Source organism: Dermacentor albipictus, chromosome 3, assembly GCF_038994185.2.
Source record: "Dermacentor albipictus isolate Rhodes 1998 colony chromosome 3, USDA_Dalb.pri_finalv2, whole genome shotgun sequence".
NCBI classification, from domain to species: Eukaryota; Metazoa; Arthropoda; class Arachnida; order Ixodida; family Ixodidae; genus Dermacentor; species Dermacentor albipictus.
In genome coordinates, this window is record NC_091823.1 from 55,214,182 (window position 1) to 55,235,432 (window position 21,251).

The following is a 21,251-nucleotide window of genomic DNA, read 5'->3' on the forward strand; positions in this document are numbered from 1 at the left end:
TTAGCACGGCGTGAAGGGTGTAGTGTCGTTGCCAAGAAAAGGAAGCCATCGCTAGCAGAAAGAAGCCGTTTCTATAATCTATGGTTCGCAGATGGCGCCACCATAGAGAGGTGAAAGAAAAAGATAAGATCAAGAAGTGCGACTACTGGTTCACAGGAAAGCGAATACACGTATGAAAGGACGAAACAAAGCAAACTTGCAGACGAGTTTCCATGTGCTCGCCCCGCTGCCCCACCTATAGAGCCGGGAGCGTTAGCGATGATTCCCGCACGCCGCCTTTCTTGCGAGCTCGCCTTCACCCCTCTCCCAATAGGGAGAGGGCAAAAGTAAAGTTGAAAAGGGTAGCGAGGGATCCTCGGGAAGCGGGGGCTCGCGAACGCGGGAGCGCAGACCGCTTCTCCGCGCTGAAAGAGGCACGTTGCCGGGGCAAGCATCGTAGCTCACGTCCCGTTCTCCGCTATCCGTGCCACGCGGTTGCCCCGCTCCGACGCTGGCCCGTTCGGCTTCTGGCCGAGCTGTCGACATTGGTTGCTGTTCTTCAGTCTGTGCGTGGCAGATGCGTTCAGTGTGAGAACTTCAACAGCGGTTGGTGGTGACTTAGTCTCCCTTCGAGTAGTGCGCAAGAACTGACCTTCGGATTGCATGTATTCGCTGTGGTGGCGTTAGCGGTTTCGTGTAGCTTGTTCTTAACCTTCGACGTTATGTATGGCGTTAGCGTGGGCGTTTGCTACGGCAGTATGGTTCAATGGCCAGTCGTAGCGCACTTGTATGTTATTTAGGCATTCCTTGTTGCGCTGCTGCCGAACACTGTAAATGTAAACTTTTCTGCAGCTGGCAGAGAACTTGAATGTCACTTGGTATAATAATAATTGATAGGCATGTCATTCAGGGCTGCTGTATTTCTGTTCATGATGTACATCACTTGTGCGGCGGGATTCATAATTTCCCGTGGTTAGCCCGCCCTTAGCTAACTCCGATTTGTTCACGATAGTTGCGTGTCAGCAATGTGTGGCAGTGGTGCCAAGCTTGCCAGAAACCGATTCCCGTCTTGACAACACGGCCAGACACTCACGTAGTTCAATGGGCACTTGCATTCAAGGCAGCATTCATGCGTGTGAGTGGAGACTGAACTAAGAGACCAAAGTTTATCGGACACTGTTGCGAATGACCATGTTCCGGTGGCGAAGTGGACGTCAGCGGTTGTTTCCCAGTGACCACAACATGAGAAGCTTCATTGTGTTCACAGCGTGCTTGTACTGGTTTCCACATTTTGGTGAGTTGTTTTGCAATCGTTCATTCGCGTACGGAACAATCAATTGACTGTACTTAACGAGGGACGTAGCGGACTTCATCTGTTATAGGAAACAGACTGAATTCACACAGCCTTTTGTTCGCAAGCGCTGTTTATTGTTCCTGAGCCGCCATCGCTAATAATAAGTCTATAACCATCGGTTTGCGTCTTCCGTTACAAGCAGATCTAACGTAACCGCTGTCTTTTAAATACGGGCCCTTATTCGAATTCGAAGAAATGTAGTCTCTATATACATCAGCCGTTAAGAACGAAAAGTGTGTTATACTTAACACAAATACGCAATAAAGACAGCTTCCTGCGCCTGAATAACAACATAATGTTTTCTCTAAGAGTATCCGACAGTGTAACGCGCCCGCTACTGAGCGTGAAGGGCTGTGTTTGAGGCCCTGATTTCGCATTTATTTGGATGGGGTGTAGGTACACTCGACTCTGTTCAGTTTTGATGAGTCAGTGGTCGCGGGGTGCTGGCCCCTACTGCAGGAAAGGGAATAAATGACAAATGAAAAAAACGCGTTAAAACAATGTCTTCTAACAGAGCATATGCGCAAAATTGTTAAGAATGGTATGATACATGAATAAGGCTGCATTTTTGCAGCAGGTGCGCTGTGAAACGAATCAGTAACTGGGTCGTAGTTGTACACGTAAAAAAGAATGCGTCATGATATGATAATAAATATTCGTACGATGCCTAGAAATATAGGAAAAAAGTGTTATTATTAAACGTCCTTGAAGTAATTATTTTGTCACCTTCATTCACGTTTTTCGCTTTCACTAGTTCTCCGTAGTGTGCAAAATTTAATGTCGTGCTAAGCTCCCACAAAAGACGTGCACATTAAGGTTCTGAAAAAGAAAAGAAACTGTGGCTCTTCCGCGCTCATCCTATTTTATCACCAATTTTTCTCGTTCGAAGCTATGTTTGCTAGCTACGCAGTCGCCACTAAATAGCGCAATCTACTACGCCTCAGTATAACCGCTGTTTATTTCGGTGGAGTGAAAACTCCCGGTACATCTTTTTTCCTGTCTAACGCATGAAAGCAGCAACAAGGCGCCGTTAGTCGTATATTTCATAAGACCCATGCAGACTTCAACACGACACCTTTTCAGCTAGGTGTTCTTTATTAGGGGGGGGGGGGATGCGTGAGCAGAGCGAATTATCGTAGCATCAACGGTGATAGCCCTTACCACGAGCACAGAATCTGCATTTCCGTCAATGTTCATCATTCCGTGATCCCTCTTTGCAGCCAAGTAAAGTGAAACTGTTATTCCACACAAAAAAATAATCAACATTTTTCCCTGGGGTGACATAAAAAAATGTTTCCGCTAATACAGCTATGTATACCATATACCAACAAACACTACACCATTTGGTTTTTGTTGAAGTTTAGGAGTTCCCGCTTCTCATGCGCTGTTCAAGCGGCTGCGTAGCTAAAGCCATCTGACGCAGCTGTTGTGCAATCTACCCGAAAAAAGTTAACCGCGCTATGATTTTTATGCACGCCGTAGTTGGTGTGCTACGGAATAAGTTTGATCGCAAGATGTTTTTTTTAAGGCGCATCCAATGCTCGGTACACGGGCGTTATTTCACTTCGTCCACGGTCTCAATGTGGCCCTTGTGGCCAGGATCCAAACTTGCGCCCTCAGCCTTAGGCGCGCAAAGCCAAAATACTACATCAACACAGCGGGTAATGTATACCCGAAGACAAAACTAGTTTTGAATGTTCGAGGTTCTAGACGCTCTTCTGGCCTTTGAAATTGAGATTTGAGTTTCAATATTTGATTTATTTTACCACATAAAAACATCAGGGCATAACAAGATGTATATATATGGGGAGGATAGCGGGAGAAGAAAGCTGCATTTTGGAAGCTTCACTTCCAAAATGGGTTAAACGCAGCAGCGAAAACAGGTGTAGAGAATAAATGAAATTAAGGGCCTTCTCAAGGCTAAATACTTCGCACAATTTCACATCAGAAAGGTACGAAAAACTAAAGATAGCATATTTCAAGATACGGTATCATTCAAAATAGTGTATTTGGAATGGCATTCTTCGTGGAATGGCATTCTACAACTACCCGACTTTCATCGGGTAGTTGCAACTTTTTTTATCCTACCTACGTGAAGGCAATACTGTAGGAATTGTAGTCCATAGCTGGTAGGTAGCTGTAGAATGTTCCCACCGTCGGTATGTCTCGCTAAACGTGACAATGGGCTAAACATTAAATTTGCTAAAGTTCGCATGTGGCGGTCATTTGGAAATAATTTGGGCTAAAGATTCTTTAAGAGGTGACTAAGGGCGAGGAGTGGGCGAGTTGGTATTGCATTCTGAAGCTGGTGCAGTGCAACATGGAAAGGAAAAAACAAACCGAGCCAGCCAGATGACAGTAGAGAGCGCTGTCTTTTATTTATTTATTTATTTATTTATTTATTTATTTATTTATTTATTTATTTATTTATTTATTTATTTATTTTTCGGCTCGAAAGACAAAATCGACGGCAGGGCTATCTTTCGTGAGGAGTAACGAATTAGACAAAGCCGCAAATCCACCTTCTTTCTTTGAAGGTAAAAGAGCAAGGGAATGCTCTTTAATGTAGCCCCCAACATTGTTAATAGGTAGTTTTTTGCTTGGAGGCTTAAAGCGCGAAATCACATCAACACCGTCAGCCACGCTTTGTTCCTTCTTCTTGCTGGCTCGGCTTGTTTCTTCCTTTCCATGTTGTGCTGTGCTAGTTTAAATTTTTTCAAAGGTGACATTCGTACTTGGTGGTAATATTTAAAACCTTCAGTTTAACAAATAATTCCGACATAGGTGCCTTTATACGGTGGATAAAGAACGCCACGCAAGGTATCATTTTTTGATATGGCTGTGTTGTGCAATGATATCTTGGTACAGCGACATCCAACACGCCAGCGACGACCAGAACGTACCTGCCGGCGCCCTGAGCCGTGTGAACGCCATGGCACCACCTGCACGTCCTGCGCCATTCCATGTGCAGATACTTGCCGCACACCAAGTTAATAATCCCGAGCTCCTTCAACTGCGCTCATCCAGAATAGCACTGCAGTTAGGCGATATCCTGCTTGATGGTGTCGCACTCGTCTGCGAACCTTCCACAGGCACACCGACACCATTGGGCCCCAATTCGTTACGCAAGCACCTTTTCCACACTGCGCCAGCTCGCTCACCCCGGTGCTCACGTCACACAATGCCTTATCTAACTGCGCTATGTACAGCCTCGGATGAACGCCGATATACACGTGTGGGTCCGTGCATGTGCACAATGCGAACGTGCAAAAGTTCATAGGAATCCTGTTCCCGCAGCACTCCAGTTTCTTCAACGTGATCATCGTTTCAACGTCGTCCACATTGACATTGTTGGACCATAACCACCGTGTCAGGGATTTCGCTACCTGTGGACCTCTGTCGACAGGTTTACCCGATGGCCAGAAGCAACGAGACTTCAAGACAGCTCTGCTGCAATGGTCGCGGCAGCTTTTGTCACAATATGGGTTGTTCATTTTGGATGTCCTACCCAATTGTTCTTGACAAAGGACAGCAATTCAAATCAAAAGGTCCTGCTCTTGCTTGGTAAGAATCGTCTGTGCACGGCTGCCTACCATCCCCAAACCGAGGGCCTCATAGAACGCTTTCGTCGACAGCTCAAGTTAAGTCTGATAGCTAATGGCACGCCATCGCAATGGGTTTAACGTGTACCACTGGTTCTTCTGTGTATTCGGTGGTCCTTGAAATCGGACATAGAGTGTTCGAGCGTGGAGCTAATCTACAGTACTCCACTCCTTCTCCTTCTTCTTCTTCTATGTGTACCTCCTTCGCAACCTCTCCCGGGATATAGAACCCTGTCCTACGCATCCTGTTCCAGCACACACACCTCACATTTCCAGTAATTTTTCTCAACGCAACCCACGTCTTCGTGCGCTGTGGACACGTTTGGCCTGTTCTGTGTTACCTCGGACCCTTTCCCGTACTGAAGAGACGCGAGTACAGATACACCGTGGATGCTCATGGCAAAAGTGACACCATCACACTTGACCGGCTGAAGTCAACCTACTGGGAGGTGACTCCCTTGGTCGCATCCCTCAGCTCATGGTCTCACGGAGCTGCTGGCATCGTATCGCAGGCCATACTGCTCTCTTGTGACGGACATATGTAGCGCCAGCGGCATCGACGCGATCGCCCAAGGAAAAAAAACGAGGTGAGGAGCGTGGGAGCGTAGCTGGCGCTGGGGAGCGAAGAACTAAAAAAGAAGATAAGTTCAGATTAAGCTCGGGTGCTGGAACAATGTCGCATTCTCTCTCTCTCTGTCTCTCTCTCTCTCTCTCTCTCATGTTCTCTAGAAAGTAATGCGTTTTGTGGTGAAAGGCCTGGTCTAAATGTACACTGTGATGGCGTTATAATCGAGCGTTCGTCAAACAATTTAGACACTTTAGTGAATATAATCTTCTCTAGGCTTTCTGAGAATACTGGCAGTACTGGAGTTGGCCTGTAGTTAGCCAAGCTATTTTTCTTAATCCCCTTTTATATTACGGCAAGTTTTGGAAGTATTAATGCGCTGAGGAGATCGATTACAATAATAATAGACAGTTCTTTTAAACTATAGATGTGCTTCCCTCTTGCTCATGCTAAAATGTCTGAACATATTGATTACCTCGTGTTCAATTCCTTGGTATATTTAGCAGAAAAATTCACCAAAGGAAGAACAAGCACACGATAAGACAGAGAAAGAGGCACTCTCTGTGCATTTTGTACTCTGACTATTCTTTTCCTAAATGTTCGCGCTACAAAAATTATTTGTTACCGCATAACACCAACTTTCCCAAGAAGAAGTTACTTTGCTGTGAATAGGAAATTCTGTGTGAAGCATGCGCAGCTATAGTTAAAAGCGGTCGTATCATATGCACTTTCAAATAGGGCAGTAAAATGCTTGTAAAATTTGTTACCTAAAGCTAGTATGTTTCGCACTTCATTGCTTATTACAAGTTCATCAATGTTCTTAACAAGTGGCCCTGCAGATATGATAGCGTTCAGCTTGTCATACAGTTTTTTCGAATTTCAATATACGAAAAACAACGCGTCATTTGCAGAAGCTGTATGCGCATGGTAGGCGAACACCTGTGGCAGAAGCGAAGTCACTGGTAATAAGTCATGCAGGATTTTAAAGCTTCTACAGCTAGCTCTGTTAATTTTTACACAATTGTGGTATCCACAATTGTGGATACCACAATTGTGGATACACACAACACTGGCGCGCTTTACAACTAAACATACCAGGTCGGTCCCAGCCATGTTGATACATTCTGTCCGTACGCGTCAAATCGAACTACAGCGCAGCGGTACACAATAGAAAATATCTACATCGTCGACCTGCGCGTTATGGTAGATACAGGATGACGAGTGACGTTATTTCTTTGTGCAAGTGTTGCTGAAGAGAGAATGGCTGTGATTTACAAAGTAAAACAGTGACGGGATCCTTACTTACGTTATACGTAATTTTATATTTAGGTAACTCGAATTTGGAAACGGAGTGTCTCGCCTCATCGTGAAGTTTCTGAGTGAAGCTTAGTTTCTGACTGAACGTTGTGTAAAGACGATGAAGCCACTGTGCCAGTGAACCCGAGAATGGCTTGACAGTGCACAGAATGGCGCAGTGATTCTCTGTTCCTATTGGTTTTTGCTCGACGTCCGCTTTTTGTGGTGTTTAAACTGTACCACCAAGAGAAATAAACTTGCATTGTATATTTGTGTAAATATTCACGGACAAGGGACTAAGGCGGGACAAGCGCTGTCCATGTTTATTTCACGCTGGTCTTTCTTTTTAACCAATGGATTCGTACCAATTAGATAGCATTCATACGCTTTTAAGTCGCTGTGTCTGCTTTTTTTCCGCACCGTAGTTGCTGATCCGCAATGATAGGTGATCGAACAGCTAAATGAAGTACGTAGCGTCCTAATGCGAGAAACTGCGTGGCCGCGCGTACAAACCGAGACGAAGGGCGTATTCGCTTCACGCATCGAAGTTATCGCTTGTAGAGCGCTGAGATTCATGTAGCTTCACATTTTAGAAATACAGCGTTATCGACGCTGACGTAAGTATAAGAGACGTCGAGACATTTCGAACTTCCTACCTATAGCTGAAAATGCCATCGCAAGCTTTTTTTGATCTTTTCTCGTCCGGGTGTATCGTTAGGCGCGGTCTATGGCTTCGACTCTGCAGCTATAACTCTTAGCGCCGTGTAACGACGATTGGTGGTTGCGTCGTGCTAAAGTCAGCAACAAAAAAGAAGTGCTCGACTTTTATATACAATTCCAAGCTCTTATCGCCTCTGTTCGAAAAGTCCTTACTTCACCACGCGATGAGAGAAGAGAGGAGGAAAGCAACGGGCAATTTATAGAGAGCGCCTGGTGCCGACAATCTCGTCTAGATGTCGGTGGATGATCTGTCTTTTATTGCCTCGTTACAATGTTCCGCGTCGCAAAAGAAGCAAATAATCAACGCACTACGAATTCACTGGCGATGCGGACATCGATTTCGGCGCGGTTGTGAAATGGGCAGCGCCACTTGTCGAAGCTTATTGAAATATCTGTTGGTGAAAGGAAGCACGGTGGCGACAAAAAAAAAAAGCTAAACAAATTGAGAGTTCACTGACCTGATTTTCCCGAGAGTCCAAGGCCCGCCTTTAAACACGAGGCAGGCTCGAAAAGGCTAACAAAATTCAAATTCGCTCCACTCAGAAGCGCAATCTATATACGCCGTCGGCCTTTTCATGAGACATGTATGAGCGGCGAACCTCGTCGTGAACTATCATTGAAAAGTTTATGCCGGTCGCCGTTACGCAAAATCGGCGTCTGGGTGACTCCTACAAGACTTTAAATGTCAGACTAAATTGTCTGTGTTATTTTTAGTGCTTTCTCACATCTTCAGTTGTGTGACGAGGTGTAGCCTGATAAACCCACTGTGGTCACCGCTTCCTTTAACAGATAAGGCGCTAGCGTTTAATGTTTCTCCCCACATGTATGTAGGAGAATCTAAGGCGCTCGTATTGCGAGTGACATCGACGAATGTTGCGTGCATCTACGCCGTTCCTGAAAGAGTAATCTTTTGGTAGCTCCGGCAAGCAAGCCGCCAAAAATTCAAAATAAGAGTGTCTCATAAAATTTGCACGTCTTGCCTTTTTATTGCGTAATAAGAAAACACACACAGCACGTATTCGTGCCGAGGTCTAAGTAAGGTTAGCAAGCCTATAGGCAGACCCACCGCGCCGGCTATGGTGTTGCGCTGCTAAGCGCGACGTCGTGGCTCGGCCCCCCGCTGCGGCGGCCACATTTTGATGACGCCGAAATGAAAAAGCGTGCACATGTGTACTTAGATTTACGTGAGCGTTAAAGCAGCGCACGAGGTCATAATTAATTGGGAGTCCCCCATTACAGTGTGCGTCATAATCATATCGCGACTTTGTAACACAAGACTCCAAAATTTTCATTTTAATCCGCTTCATCTCTGCAAAGTGCGTCTGAATCGAAGATGCATTACTCCATTCACGTTCGATTACATTTACGCGCGCAAAAGAAGGACGCGTGGAGGCGTGTGTCTGTATGCTGATGTATCTGCCGTGCTGTTGAGTTCACAGAGCACGAGCTGTTTGACAGCTACGAGAGACGGTGTACGTTATGTCAAACTGGCAATGCCACATCGCGGTCGCCTAAGGAGAGAAACGTTCATTAAGGATATCATCAAGGATATCAGCAATTCAGGTTCTGTAGGCTAAGGGTTGTCTATAAATGAGTGGCCTCATCCGTTAAACTGAACTAGCACAAAATGAAAACAAGTACCAGCGCTCCCAGTACCTACTCAGCTCCTCGCAAGTTGTGCTTGGAAGGTTATCTGAACACGGATTGGTAAGACCGCATACGAATATCGGAGGATTTGCGGTTTCCCGTAGATCACTTTTCAGTAGACCATCATGAATAACTGGGAGGCATGAGATTGAAAATCTAATGGAAACGCTTTTACTCGCGATGCATAAGAGTATGTAAAAATTCGATAACGAATGGTATGTTTTTGAGACTAGCGGCACTGCGATCACTGAAGTTCGAAACTAGCAGTCTTATTATTTTTTGTTTATTAGGTGTTAATTAAGCATGAAAGCATGGTACATAAATACACGCTATCCCAATATTACAAGGGGGAGGAGGATAATTTTTAAGCTTTCCGGAATTTTTCAAAAATGGCCTGTGGTATAATTCACCTTGAGTAACATTATTCGAAGAGGTGGACATTACTATCACGAGAAATCAAAACACATACTCAGCTAATCTTAAAAAATTGACAAATTAACTGCTTACCTAAATATTTACGGCCAAATTACAATTTACGAATTGTAATAATTTGTCAAATAGGTACCATGCTGCAAATTCACTCCAAGTGGATATGCCTAGCAAGCTCAACGACTACAATTCGCAAATTGCAATACGTGCCGTATATTTATTAAATAAGAAGTTAAGGAGTAATTGTTTTTATATTCGCTGAAGATGTATTTGGATTTCTCGTGCAAGTAATGTCCACCTCTTTCAATAATCTAACTGATGGACTAGAACTATTGTGCTTGCCACAGGCGATTATCGAACATTCCGGAAAACTTAAAAGTGATCACCCGAAGCTAAACATACTCATACAAACACGTATACACAAAAGAATACGCTAAAGAGACAATGGTAGCACCTTTCGCAATCGCTTAAAATTAAGGAAACGCGCTACTTGCACTCTACGTACATACAACGAACTTGACATGAAGTTGCTCACTTATACAAGTCATGCGTAATGGAGACCATGACGTGTAGACTGTGCTACGTAAAAACAATTCGGAGCAAAGGGCATGAGCAGTCAATAACGAGAGAAAGGTATAACAATAGGCTCAGATGAAGAAACTTGTTCTTCTACGCCTTCGTGAATTGATATATCAGGAGAGGCCACCTTATCCGCTGGCACACACAAGTTCAGCAACAATGCTCCTGCAGCTCTCGTTGAGCATTGAATATGTTTTCTTTTTTTATTTTCGTGATACCGTGCTACGCGAGAGGAAAAGCTTCTGTTACACGGTATCTATCTCGTCAGTGCACGCCACGGTGCTGTTTGTACAGCTGCTGCAAAGAATACAAACTGCTGAAAGCTCACCTTACCTCTGCAAACTTTTGTTCGTTCCTATTTATACGTCTGCGTGGATCGAATCGCACTGCTTCTCTGAACAATTCGCATAAGAGCGGCGTGGGTGAGTTAGCATAACACTCAGAACAGCCAGAGACGTCATTGGTGGGAGCTTTCTTTTTTTATTTTTGTTCATCCGGAGGCACCACGTATTTTGTACGTGGCCGCACATTCTGCGGCGCCATTTCTCTCGCTAGCCGTAGGTGCCAGGCGAATGAGGATGGAACCCAGAGTGGTGTGGTAGACTCTTGTGAGCATATTGCATCAGCTACATCAGCACTGAGATACAGCGAGCAGTGTGATAGAGGCTTCGTACGCCATCCGAGGCTACTCAGGTGTGTGTGTGGGCGCGCGGGCAAGCAGAGACACACCGAGAGGCGCATGCATACTTTATGCAACCCGCTGTCCGTCTTTCTGCACCGGCACTCCTTTGCAAGGCACTGTTCCCCGTCATTTGCTTTGCTTTATTTTGCGTTTTCCCCAAATTCTCGTTTCCTCCATGGCTGCGCGGTCGATATCTCGCCCAGCTCGGCGCGCAGTATACCCTGCATATGCGATATCATTTCTCCGCGGTCACGTATCTCGTTTTGAAAGTTTTAAGCAATGACGCAGAAAATGGCGAGCACTGGTTTTCTTCGCGGTCGTGCAGGCCGGGCGCGTGATGTCCAGGGGAGTGATCCCGGTAGGTTGACCGCATGGGTAGGTGTGAAATTTATATATTTATGCAATCGCTTCTTTCTCCTCTACGTCGTGCACTTATACATGAGCCGATGCAGACGGCGTATGCTCTGTGATAAGAGCAGGTGTCGAGAAAGAGGTCATTACCAACGCAAGAGAATGAGAAATCCACGAGATTACGAGGAAGTGGACTCCACTGCATTTTTAATCGCTCTCAATCTCTCACAGTAGAAACGTCGATGATGACCCATGTATACGTCAGATTCTGAACCTCATGTTCTTCGCAAAGACTGTCATGGCGATTTCTCTTCTTCTTCTTCTTCTTCTTCTTCTTCTTCTTCGTCTGCGTGTTTAAAGGACAGACATGTATGCCTCAATCTCTGTTTTATGTGCACTCCGTACTAGAAGGAAAGAATACGTGAAAAGGCAAAGAACTAACGTGGAACGCAAATATTCGCGCTTCACTATTCTCTCTTCAGACTGGGAGAAGCGCCCTGTAAATCAATTACAAATTCATCTGCAGCGTCGTATGGTCTCCACTCTCAGCCCGCGAGCTTCGGGACCGAGACAAGACGGCCGCGCAATTTAAACAAACGTCGCGCGCACCCTTTATCTTATTTTCGTGCGAAGCCTCGCTTCAAGCTCAATCAATTCCGGCGAACAATTTAGCTGTCATTCAGGAAGCGAGAAAGTCAAAACACACGCACACGCCCACACAGAAAAAAAGAAAGAAAATTAACGCTCGCTATAGCATGGCGTATCCTCCTGGAAAAGACAGGTTCGCACAACTAGTACACGCATGCAAAAACAGCACGCTGCACTTCATGGCCACCGAGGAATTTCTAAATGAAGCGCAAGTACATACAGGGAAACGGAAGGCATAACGACCATTGCTGCGCAGCGGCGTCGCTCCACAAGAACGGATGCGTGCCGCGGCACGCTTTCATTTTACAAACGGCGACAGGATCGGCCGCGTACAAGCGGCGAGAACAAACTCGCGACTGCTTGCGCGGTGGAAACAACGAAAGCGTGCGTTATTGCATGCGCGCCCTGCCACAGAAATATGCCGCCGGCAGTGGACGGAGAGAGCACAGGGTGCAGAATTTGTGAGCCGTTCGCGCATTGCCGACGCAGCGCACGGAATGTGCTTTGTTAATGCGCATTTTGCCCCCTTTATTTCGTGCGCTTAAGTTGTACCTTTATGTTTGCCCAAAGCTCAGAATCAGAAACGTTTCGTTAAAATTTATGTGTACCCGGCATGCGCACGAGTCGTATCGCTCTGTTTATTTGCTTTTTTTGTTGTTGTTTCCTGCTTAAACAGCATCTTCAGGAGCAATCGCTCGACCAGTTAATAATGAAGTAACTCTAAAATGGCTAAATTTAATTTGTGAAAAAAAAATTTTACACTGATTGCGCACGTTCTCCCTCTAGTAAGCACTACATGGGTAAAAACGGTGCCTCGTTCGTGGAGATGAATTGCCAGATGGTGTTGACATAGAGCAAATCTCTTGCTTTCCTCACGCAATACATGTTACGTTTGGGTCGAAGAGCACGTAGCTCCATTACTATGTTAAACGGACACAAAAGCTGGCAGGTATAGGAATTACTGGCGTGAAGTTCTTCCTTCAACGTTGCAAGTGAGTTCATTGAAGCAACGGTTACATTTAAATTCGACGTCCATGAAACTACAGGCTGAAACGTGGAGCATAAATTAAAAGTGCTACAAGTATATAAGTGTCGCAGCCGTTTCGTGATCGTAATGGTTGTACCTACGCATTGCATGGCCTGCCCAGCTCCATATTTGTCTCTCGTAATGTCCGCTAGAATATCATATATCCCCGTCTTCTCTGTGATCCACGCTGCTCTTTTGCTGTCTCTTAACGTTCCGACTAACGTTTTTTCTTCTATCACTTTTGGCGCGGTCCTTAACTTCTTCTCGAGCTTCTTTGTTAACCTCCAAGTTTCTGCCACGAGCTGTAGAATGCATTGATTGTACGTGTTTCTTTTCGATGATAGTGGTAAACTCTCAGTAAGGTTTTGGTGATGCCTTCCGTACGCCCTTCAACCCATTTTTATTCTTCTGTAAGTTTCCTTCTCATGATCAGGGTCCCCTGTGAATAATTTACCTTAATAAATGTATGGCTCCACAGACTCTAGAGGCTGATTGGTGGTGATGAATTATTGTTCCCTTGCCAGACTATTGAACGTTCCTTTTGCTTTCTGCATATTAATCTTCAACCCTACTCTTACACTTTTTCAGTTAAGGTCCTCAATCGTTTATAGAATTCATCCCCGGTGTTGCTGAAGAAGATAATGTCGCCTGCAAACTGAAGGTTATTGAGATTTTCGCGGTTGATCCTCACTCGTAAGCCTTCCCAGTCTAATAGCTTCAATACATCTAAGCCTGCAGTTGGAGAATTGTGCCTCTTTGTCAGAATCTTTCTTTATAGGCAGTTTTCTACTTTTCTTGTGGAGAAGCAAGGTACCCGTGGAATCTTCGTAGATATTGTTACATAGAAAGAGGCACGGAAATGACCATAAACAGGTATATTTACAAGTGCATATGCACGTAGCACTGCCCAGAATGAACAGCACGTGCCAGGTTACAAAGTTGTGCTCATCATCTCTTCAGTCGTAATAGGCTGCGCTTGATCACTGAAATAACTGTTCCGAAGCAAGAATTCCCAAGATATGCGCACATGCCTCCTGTACTCCTTGGTTACGTAGTGCGCCTATGACTGCTGGTAGCCGTGCTGAAAAGATATATGATTGCTCAGACCAAAAGCAGTGCAGGTATTTTTTTTCTAATAGGGCATGTATATATATATATATATATATATATATATATATATATATATATATATATATATATATATATATATATATATATATATATATATATAGCATAAGAAGCCTACAAACACTGACACCAAGCGCCGCATACGGGCAATTATCCGCAATTTTTAATTCAAATTCAGAGAAAGAGACGATAAATACGTAGGTTCGTATCCCACCTGGGGTCAGTTATTTTTTTATCTACTCTCATTTGCATCATTCATCTTTCTTTTATTCGCCTTAATATGTCTTAGAACGAGAAATTGTGTTACTATCGCGGAGCTTCATCACAGCATTTCTTTCCCACTTTCTGCAGACAGAGAACACCTAGGCAAAAAAAGAATTTTAGTGCCCACCCGTTCAAGGTTGGCTCCACTGCTCCTGGTACAGCTTATTAACCCCAACAATCTCGAGTCTTGCGAACGCGGAAGGAAATAAACCGCTTTGTGTCTGGGCACACGCAAAATATTTAGCTTGGAACCGGTTGTACCGATTTCAAGATAAATAGCCATGAGGCTGAAAAAGGGTAATAACACTCGTTAAAGCGAAATACGCGGCATTTTTCTGGTTAAAATGTTTTCTGGAAAGAAGCTAGCATTCCGGACAGATCTACTTATAGGCTGACTAGAGCAATTATGCACGTTCTAGGGAGAAAAAGGCTTGAGAACATTGTATCAGCATGTCGTTTATTATCAGAGAATGCTTCCGATCGGGACCTTGTGTGAACACACTGTAGTTTCTGCTTTTTCTTTTTTATTTAATTCTGTGCGTTCAAAAAATAAACGTTGACTTGTTATTGCTCTTTGGGATCCTATCGGTCTCCTTGCATGTCCTTTCTGTTCTCTGGTGCCCTCCCCTCATCCCTCACCCGTTCGCGGTCATGATAAACCAAAAGCTGAACAACGCGTTTTGACCAATTTCTTTAAACAACAATATAACTAAAAGACAAGAGGACTGGCTGGTGAGCCGTTTAGCTGCTGCTCTCTGTTTCATAAGTTAAAAACTTACCAGCCAACGTTGAAAGCATCAACATGACATGCAAAGTTGGGAAGGGTGAGCGAACGCCAGGACGAACTCACCTTGACGCAATGGCTACTGTTGACATCTAAGGCTGCGAAAAATGATTTCGCACGGAAGCATAGGGCTGTTGTAAGCATGAAATTCTTTTAGCTCCCGTTGTCGGCAACCTTCAAGTGACCTTGAGCCAAAGGCCAGAGCCGTTATCCGGGCACTCAAACGAGAACATCCGGATGTCAAGACCGCATTACATGCGCTTGTTACTTCCCAAGCAAGTTATAAAAAATGTTGCTTCCGAGTCTTTCCTAATGCTTGTTCACAATTTCACTCAAACTGTAACTTCTAGTACGCTAAAGCTTTATCTGTCATTTCCAATAGTGAGGTTCAAGAGGCAGATACAGCGCACTGTACACTTGATTGACATCTTTTTGCGCTGAATGCGCTTTCCAACGCCAGTGGTCCGCGAGTTCCGCGACGCGTCTGGAGTGCAGACAGCGTCCGCTGTTCCGCGAATGGCCATTTGACTGAGACGATACTTGAGACGAGGTTCAGTCTGTGCCACTTATGCTTGCTGACACATGATTTGGCAATTCAAGTCTTGTTCGTAAACAGCCCGTTTTAACATATTTACCAGGGGAAGCGGTTGAATCTCTAAATTCACCTCGTGAGTTGGCGCAGAAGACCGCTCGCATCCAATGACGCGAGTGAATGCTTTTGGATCTGTAATTACTTCCACGAAGCGCCTAGCCTCAGCGCCTTGTGCCTTTGCCCTTTTGTTACGAATATTGCACACATGGAAACAAGCGCGCATTTCCCGCGCCTTTCCAAGAAAGACAGATAGGTTTACGGGGCAAGAGTAAGAACAACGTCCCTTGATGAATGGAGGCTCGTTTGTTGTTTTGACACACAACTTCCCCAATCGCGTAAGTCTAGGCAAGTCGAGGAGCTCACAAAGGACGCTCTTGTTGCCTTATCTTAAGTGTACTACCACCTCATGGGCAGCAAGTTCGCAGGCCATAATGCTTCACCAAGTATCCGGGTCGCGCGCTGAGCATGAGAGTTTACGCGAGCATTTCACGCAGAGGCATTCCTGAACACCTTTAAAAGCCCAGCGCAGGCCGCTGTCTGTTTTGTAGAGTGTGCATTTATTTTTACTCGTTCATCGTTCCTTGAAGTGCTGGCCAAATAGGTCGCCAAGGTAGGAGCGCTCTTTCACCGCTTAACGAGTCGCTTGTCAGACAAGAAAACGCGAGTTAGAGGAGCTGCTCTTGGAGCTTCAATTCTCAGCCACGTGCCGGAAATATAGTAGTGCTCAAGAACTTTCGAAAAAGAAAAAAAAGGGAGATAGGGGCGTGGGACAAACCCAATTTGTGGAGACACTATATCCGCAACACTGAACGAAAAGAATGCATCTGGTTACCTAAGATTGTTGACGGTATTCCTGGAGTTCATGTTCTCATCAGTATTCCGGAGCGGCACCTTTGGATAAGGCTTAGGGGTATGTTGTAGGAATAAAAAAAAAATGACGCCAACTGCTTCGACGAACAACAAGGGAGATTCAGCGATGCAACTGCCATGGCGCAATATACCGATTTCACTATGTTCAGTAAAAGCTGTGCTCCGATATTTGAAAGCTACTGGATTGAATCAGCGTCTGTGATCCGGACTGAGTGACCGAACGATATACCCAGTAGACTTTCTCTTCTTTTAATCTGTCCGTCCCCTTTTTCCTTTCCCCAGTGTAGGGTAGCCAACCGGGCTCAGTCCTGGTTAACCTCCCTACCTTTCCTTTATCATTTGATTTCTCTCTCTCTCTCTCTCTCACTATGTTCAGTGCACGTGCGCAGTGACCCTGCCAGTGCTATTAAAGTAGGAGTGCTCGCTGCATTCCCACTGTACATGGGTTGAAAGCCGCACTGAAGGGAATGCCGATAACAATGCTCTCACTGATTTTTGCAGCAAATATTATGGGTATGCTTAATGGTGGAGCTGCTAAACCCCACTCTTACCGTATCTTTTCATTGTCACATCTTTGCTTTCCAATCTTGAGGACCAAGTGGGCTTATCGTGGTACAAAGGCAACACGCCTAATATCACAGTTGCCGTTCAACCCGCCAACGGGTACTACAACTAGCCTTCTTTGTGGCAGCGTTGGTACAATGAAAGTCGTCGTGAAATTGGTCTATTTTGGCACGGCGGTTCTATACATATTTAAGAAGGATTAGAGCTTCTTGCGGTGGGGTAGAAGTATACCACTTCGCCGGAGCCACAGCAATTAAAGCTTTTAACAGCTTCTGATATCGCATCAAGAGAGGTTCCGGGTACTATGAAAAGCAGTGGTCCCAATTCGCCTTCACACAATTTTTCATCAATAATGTAGTTCATTTCAACACCATCATATTCAATGTATGTTGAGTTATCTGCATTATTCCAAGCTTTCTCCCCAATTTGTATGCCTACTAATGATTTATGACACTGAACATAATGCTTTCTGCATGAATTAAAACTAAATAATTTCTGGACGCCTTATGAAAACCGTCTTAATAGTACTTCAGGACAACGTGGAATTCTTTGCATCTTTATCGCCTCTTAAGTACTTCACACGTTCGTTTGGTTGACCTCCCTGTCTTTGCTCTATTAGGTTTCTCTCTTTCTTTTTCTCAAATCGTCAAGGCCCGTGATGCTCGTACAGGATATCCTCGCTAAACTCAGAGCACATTGTCGCCACATCACACTTCAGTGTAGCGAGAGGGCTGGCGCGTGCAATCTAGTAGGTATACTCTTTGCCTCACCCTGCATTCCCTTCCCTAGTCAACGACCTCTGTCAAGAACTGGCTTTATTGTTTTTATTTTAAAGCGAAGCTCTCTTTGCGAATCCTCCGAGACCTATCCGATTGTGATTGCTGGGTTTTGGTGCTCTGTTGCCTAGTAGCCCAAGCGCAGGAAAGCATTACCGTCTTTACTACCCTTATAGCTATTCTGGCTGCTGGTCTTGTTTCCTACGGAATTACTAACTGATGAAACAATCGATGCATTATTAGCTTTTAGTAAAACAAATAAATGCCACCAAAAGCACGTTTTCCTTAAAAAGTAAGTTTTCTGATGCCTACTTTGCTAAGGAGGACTTGTTGTTGGGCTAAGTGGTGTTTACTTAACGACATATCATAGCGCGAAGGCGCAATTACAAAGATGACAAACAGACGCACGTTGCAGGAGACTGTGTCGTGTGTCTGTGTGCCTTCTTTGTGATTCTGCCTTCATGCTAAAATATATCGTTATACTTTCCGTGCATTTGGCACCACTAGTTCATCGGTCTTTCGTGGAGCACTTTACTATTCCACTATTTCCAGGATCGACCCGCCATAGAGTTGACGCCCCGACCCTGGATACAGTTTCATAGAAGAAGGGGTCCAATCTCAGAGACAGTATAAGGCGCGGTCACGTGGGTCGCGTGATGGGTCTGTCCACGTGTTGCCTTCTTCACTGGCAGGCAGGTAATCGCTATTGTGCAGAGCACTGCGGAGAGTGTAATCAGTCGCATGACATTGATTTAGCCGCTTGACGAAAGCTTCGTTTCTCGGATTTCAACATGTAGGTTGAATCTGCATATTTTTTTTAGTACCTTGCTCATCTAAGCATGTGGTCCTTCGAAAGCCACCAAAGCTTCATCACTCAGTGACAACCAGATCCTCAAATAGCATTGCAGCGCCTTGACTTATCGCGATAACGGGACCATAGCACGTAGGCAACGCGGGCATCAAAGGACCCAGAAGGACGCGCTATTCAAACTTTCAACCATCCTTGTTTTTTTTTACGTCCAGGTCGTTGAAACGCTGTGGTCCCAATATCAGAATCATGCCAGCCAGACCCAAAATTCTGTTACCTCTTGAAACTAACCTGAGGTATGTAGAACTCCGCCAAGCTTCGAACAAACAGCTCACATGCTATGCATAGTTGCCCTCTTTAATTAGAAGTGCAAACGTTCAACAAATAAAACGGGACTTATAGAATGAAGCCCAGAAGAACTTACGCAAAACGCCACGCATAAGGTCGAGCCATTTCCAGGCAGGGAGACGCGGGGGTGCAGCGAGCGGAAGGTCAGAGAAAATCTTTGCTTCCCGCGGAGGCGGCTTCGCGCGTATTTTATTCATTTTTGTTTTTATTGATCGATGGGCGCACGTCGTCGACGCCTTCGGCCGGCACCCGGTGGTAGAGACCCAACAGCTTCCTCGGAGGCTCCGGAGAAGATGGGAGCTGTTTCTTTACCGCTCGGGGTCGGAAGAAGGGGCGAGTGGAACTTTGGTACCGGCTATTATTGGTGAAATCAATCAGAGCTGGAACGACTTCCGTGGCCCTCTGCACGTCCACACGTCTTCTCCCGGCGAACTTGCTGCCGCCAGCGCTAGAAATGGTTGGGGGAGACGTTGCCGAGGCCCGAATTAAGTCATCGCTCAGCGGTCAGTTCACTTCTCAAAGGGCGTCGTTCCTGATGTTCAGGCGCCTCTGCATCTGCTTGCTTTCTTTTTTTCGCTGTTGCTTTGTACCGTACTATACACGATACAGTTTGTGGTATTCTGTTTTCCCCTCCTTATTTTTCTTTTTTTTTTCTTTCTATATTTCTTTCTTGCTCAAGCATAGCGCTGTGCACGTTTGTGGCAACTAGAAAGAGCGAATCCGGAAATTCTAACTGTTTTTCTTTGACCGATGCTGGAACGCTTGAGCGTAACCGGCCACGGGCCATTTAGTAACCTTTGTGGACCGCGAGACCGTGGGACCATGTGGTGATTTATGTATGTCGTCTGTTGGTGACGCACAAAGAATATACCACGCAAACGCGAATGGAAGAAAGTATACGTAGATATATACATATATATTTATTTATATATAGGTATGCATGGCAAAGAGATTCAATGCAGAAACCAGAATCGAAAGGCAGTATCGAGATAGGGCCATTGTGAAAGACGCGAGACAGTGAATGGACTGGGTTCAAGCTACAATACTGGAACTCCAAGATTGAAACGATGGAGCGGCAAAGGCGAGATGTTTTGCAGCTAGATGTCTAAGGCGTTGTCTGAACAAAATCTTATTGCCAGCAGAACTAGAGAGATACACGGACAGTTAGTGAGGTTATCTGCCAAACACAGCCTTATAACTCCCGAACGTTCCTCGAGACTGTAGTCCTACGGCTTATTTTGTGACGAATTGTCGTAATGACGAGAATTATAACAGGCGTAGAAAGTACGGCATGTGTGTACAGAAGCATTTACCCCACTGCGATTGCAGAGTAGGCATAAATATATATGTGTATTACTATTTGAAGCTAAAGCTTAGGCAGCTCGCCTTGCAAAATTCCACGGTGTACTGCTCTTCGCGGAAGTGGCGCCTTTTTCCAAAGAGCCTGAACTTGGACTCGCTAGTACGGCCTGCATGGTTGGTACAATCGTGCAAGTGTGTGTGTGTGTGTGAGCGCTAAAAGGCGCCAACAAATCTGCAACAAAAAGCACACCCATGTTGCCGCAGCAGTCATTGACAAAGCAAAACGTCAGAACAGTATACATATACCACCCAGCTTGCGCAAACACCAAACGCAAAGCATCTGTGATGCGCCCGACAGCAGCGTAGCGACGTGCCGCCTCCACCAGCGGCGTGGAAGATTCCGACACAAGGGTTGGGAGAACGGCTGTCACACCGTCGCGGACAAGCGCGAATCACTGACAGGCTGCCAATAAAAGCGGTCGCCTTCAAGTAGCAGTCGGAGCGGCTTTGACGCAGCGTTCTAGCGCCGGCTTCGGCGTCGCCTTCGGGATCCATACGACTGACCGAGAGGTCATTGTACCCTTAGATCCTGCAACCGCGTCCCAGTGAGTATAGGGTGCCTGGCTCGGCTGCAGGAGGTGTGTGGTTCGATACCCACCACCAGAGTACCACCCGTTTCTAAAACGGGTACCACGGCCAGGCGTTCGGCTTTTTTAGGTATACGTTGGTTGAGATGGCGTCGGACAGACCACTACGATTGCTGTGCAAGAATTGAACAAGCAAAGCAACACATCACTGTCGACACGCTACTGTGTTTGAGCTTTGATAAAGGTCTGAAATGCCGTATGTACATACATACATACATAAATGTATGTATGTATGTATGTATGTATGTATGTATGTATGTATGTATGTATGTATGTATGTATGTATGTA

General features: G+C 45.3%; 1 protein-coding gene across 1 annotated transcript in view; it reads left to right on the plus strand.

The window, feature by feature from the left end:
* Positions 1-476: 476 nt before the first annotated feature.
* LOC139057703 (cell adhesion molecule Dscam1-like) overlaps positions 477-21,251 on the plus strand; it is a 58,996-nt gene continuing 38,221 nt past the window's right edge. The window contains exon 1 of the mRNA XM_070536444.1: positions 477-1,273. Coding sequence (XP_070392545.1) covers positions 1,165-1,273 — 109 coding nt within the window. The 5' untranslated portion in view covers positions 477-1,164. The remainder of the gene's footprint in view (positions 1,274-21,251) is intronic.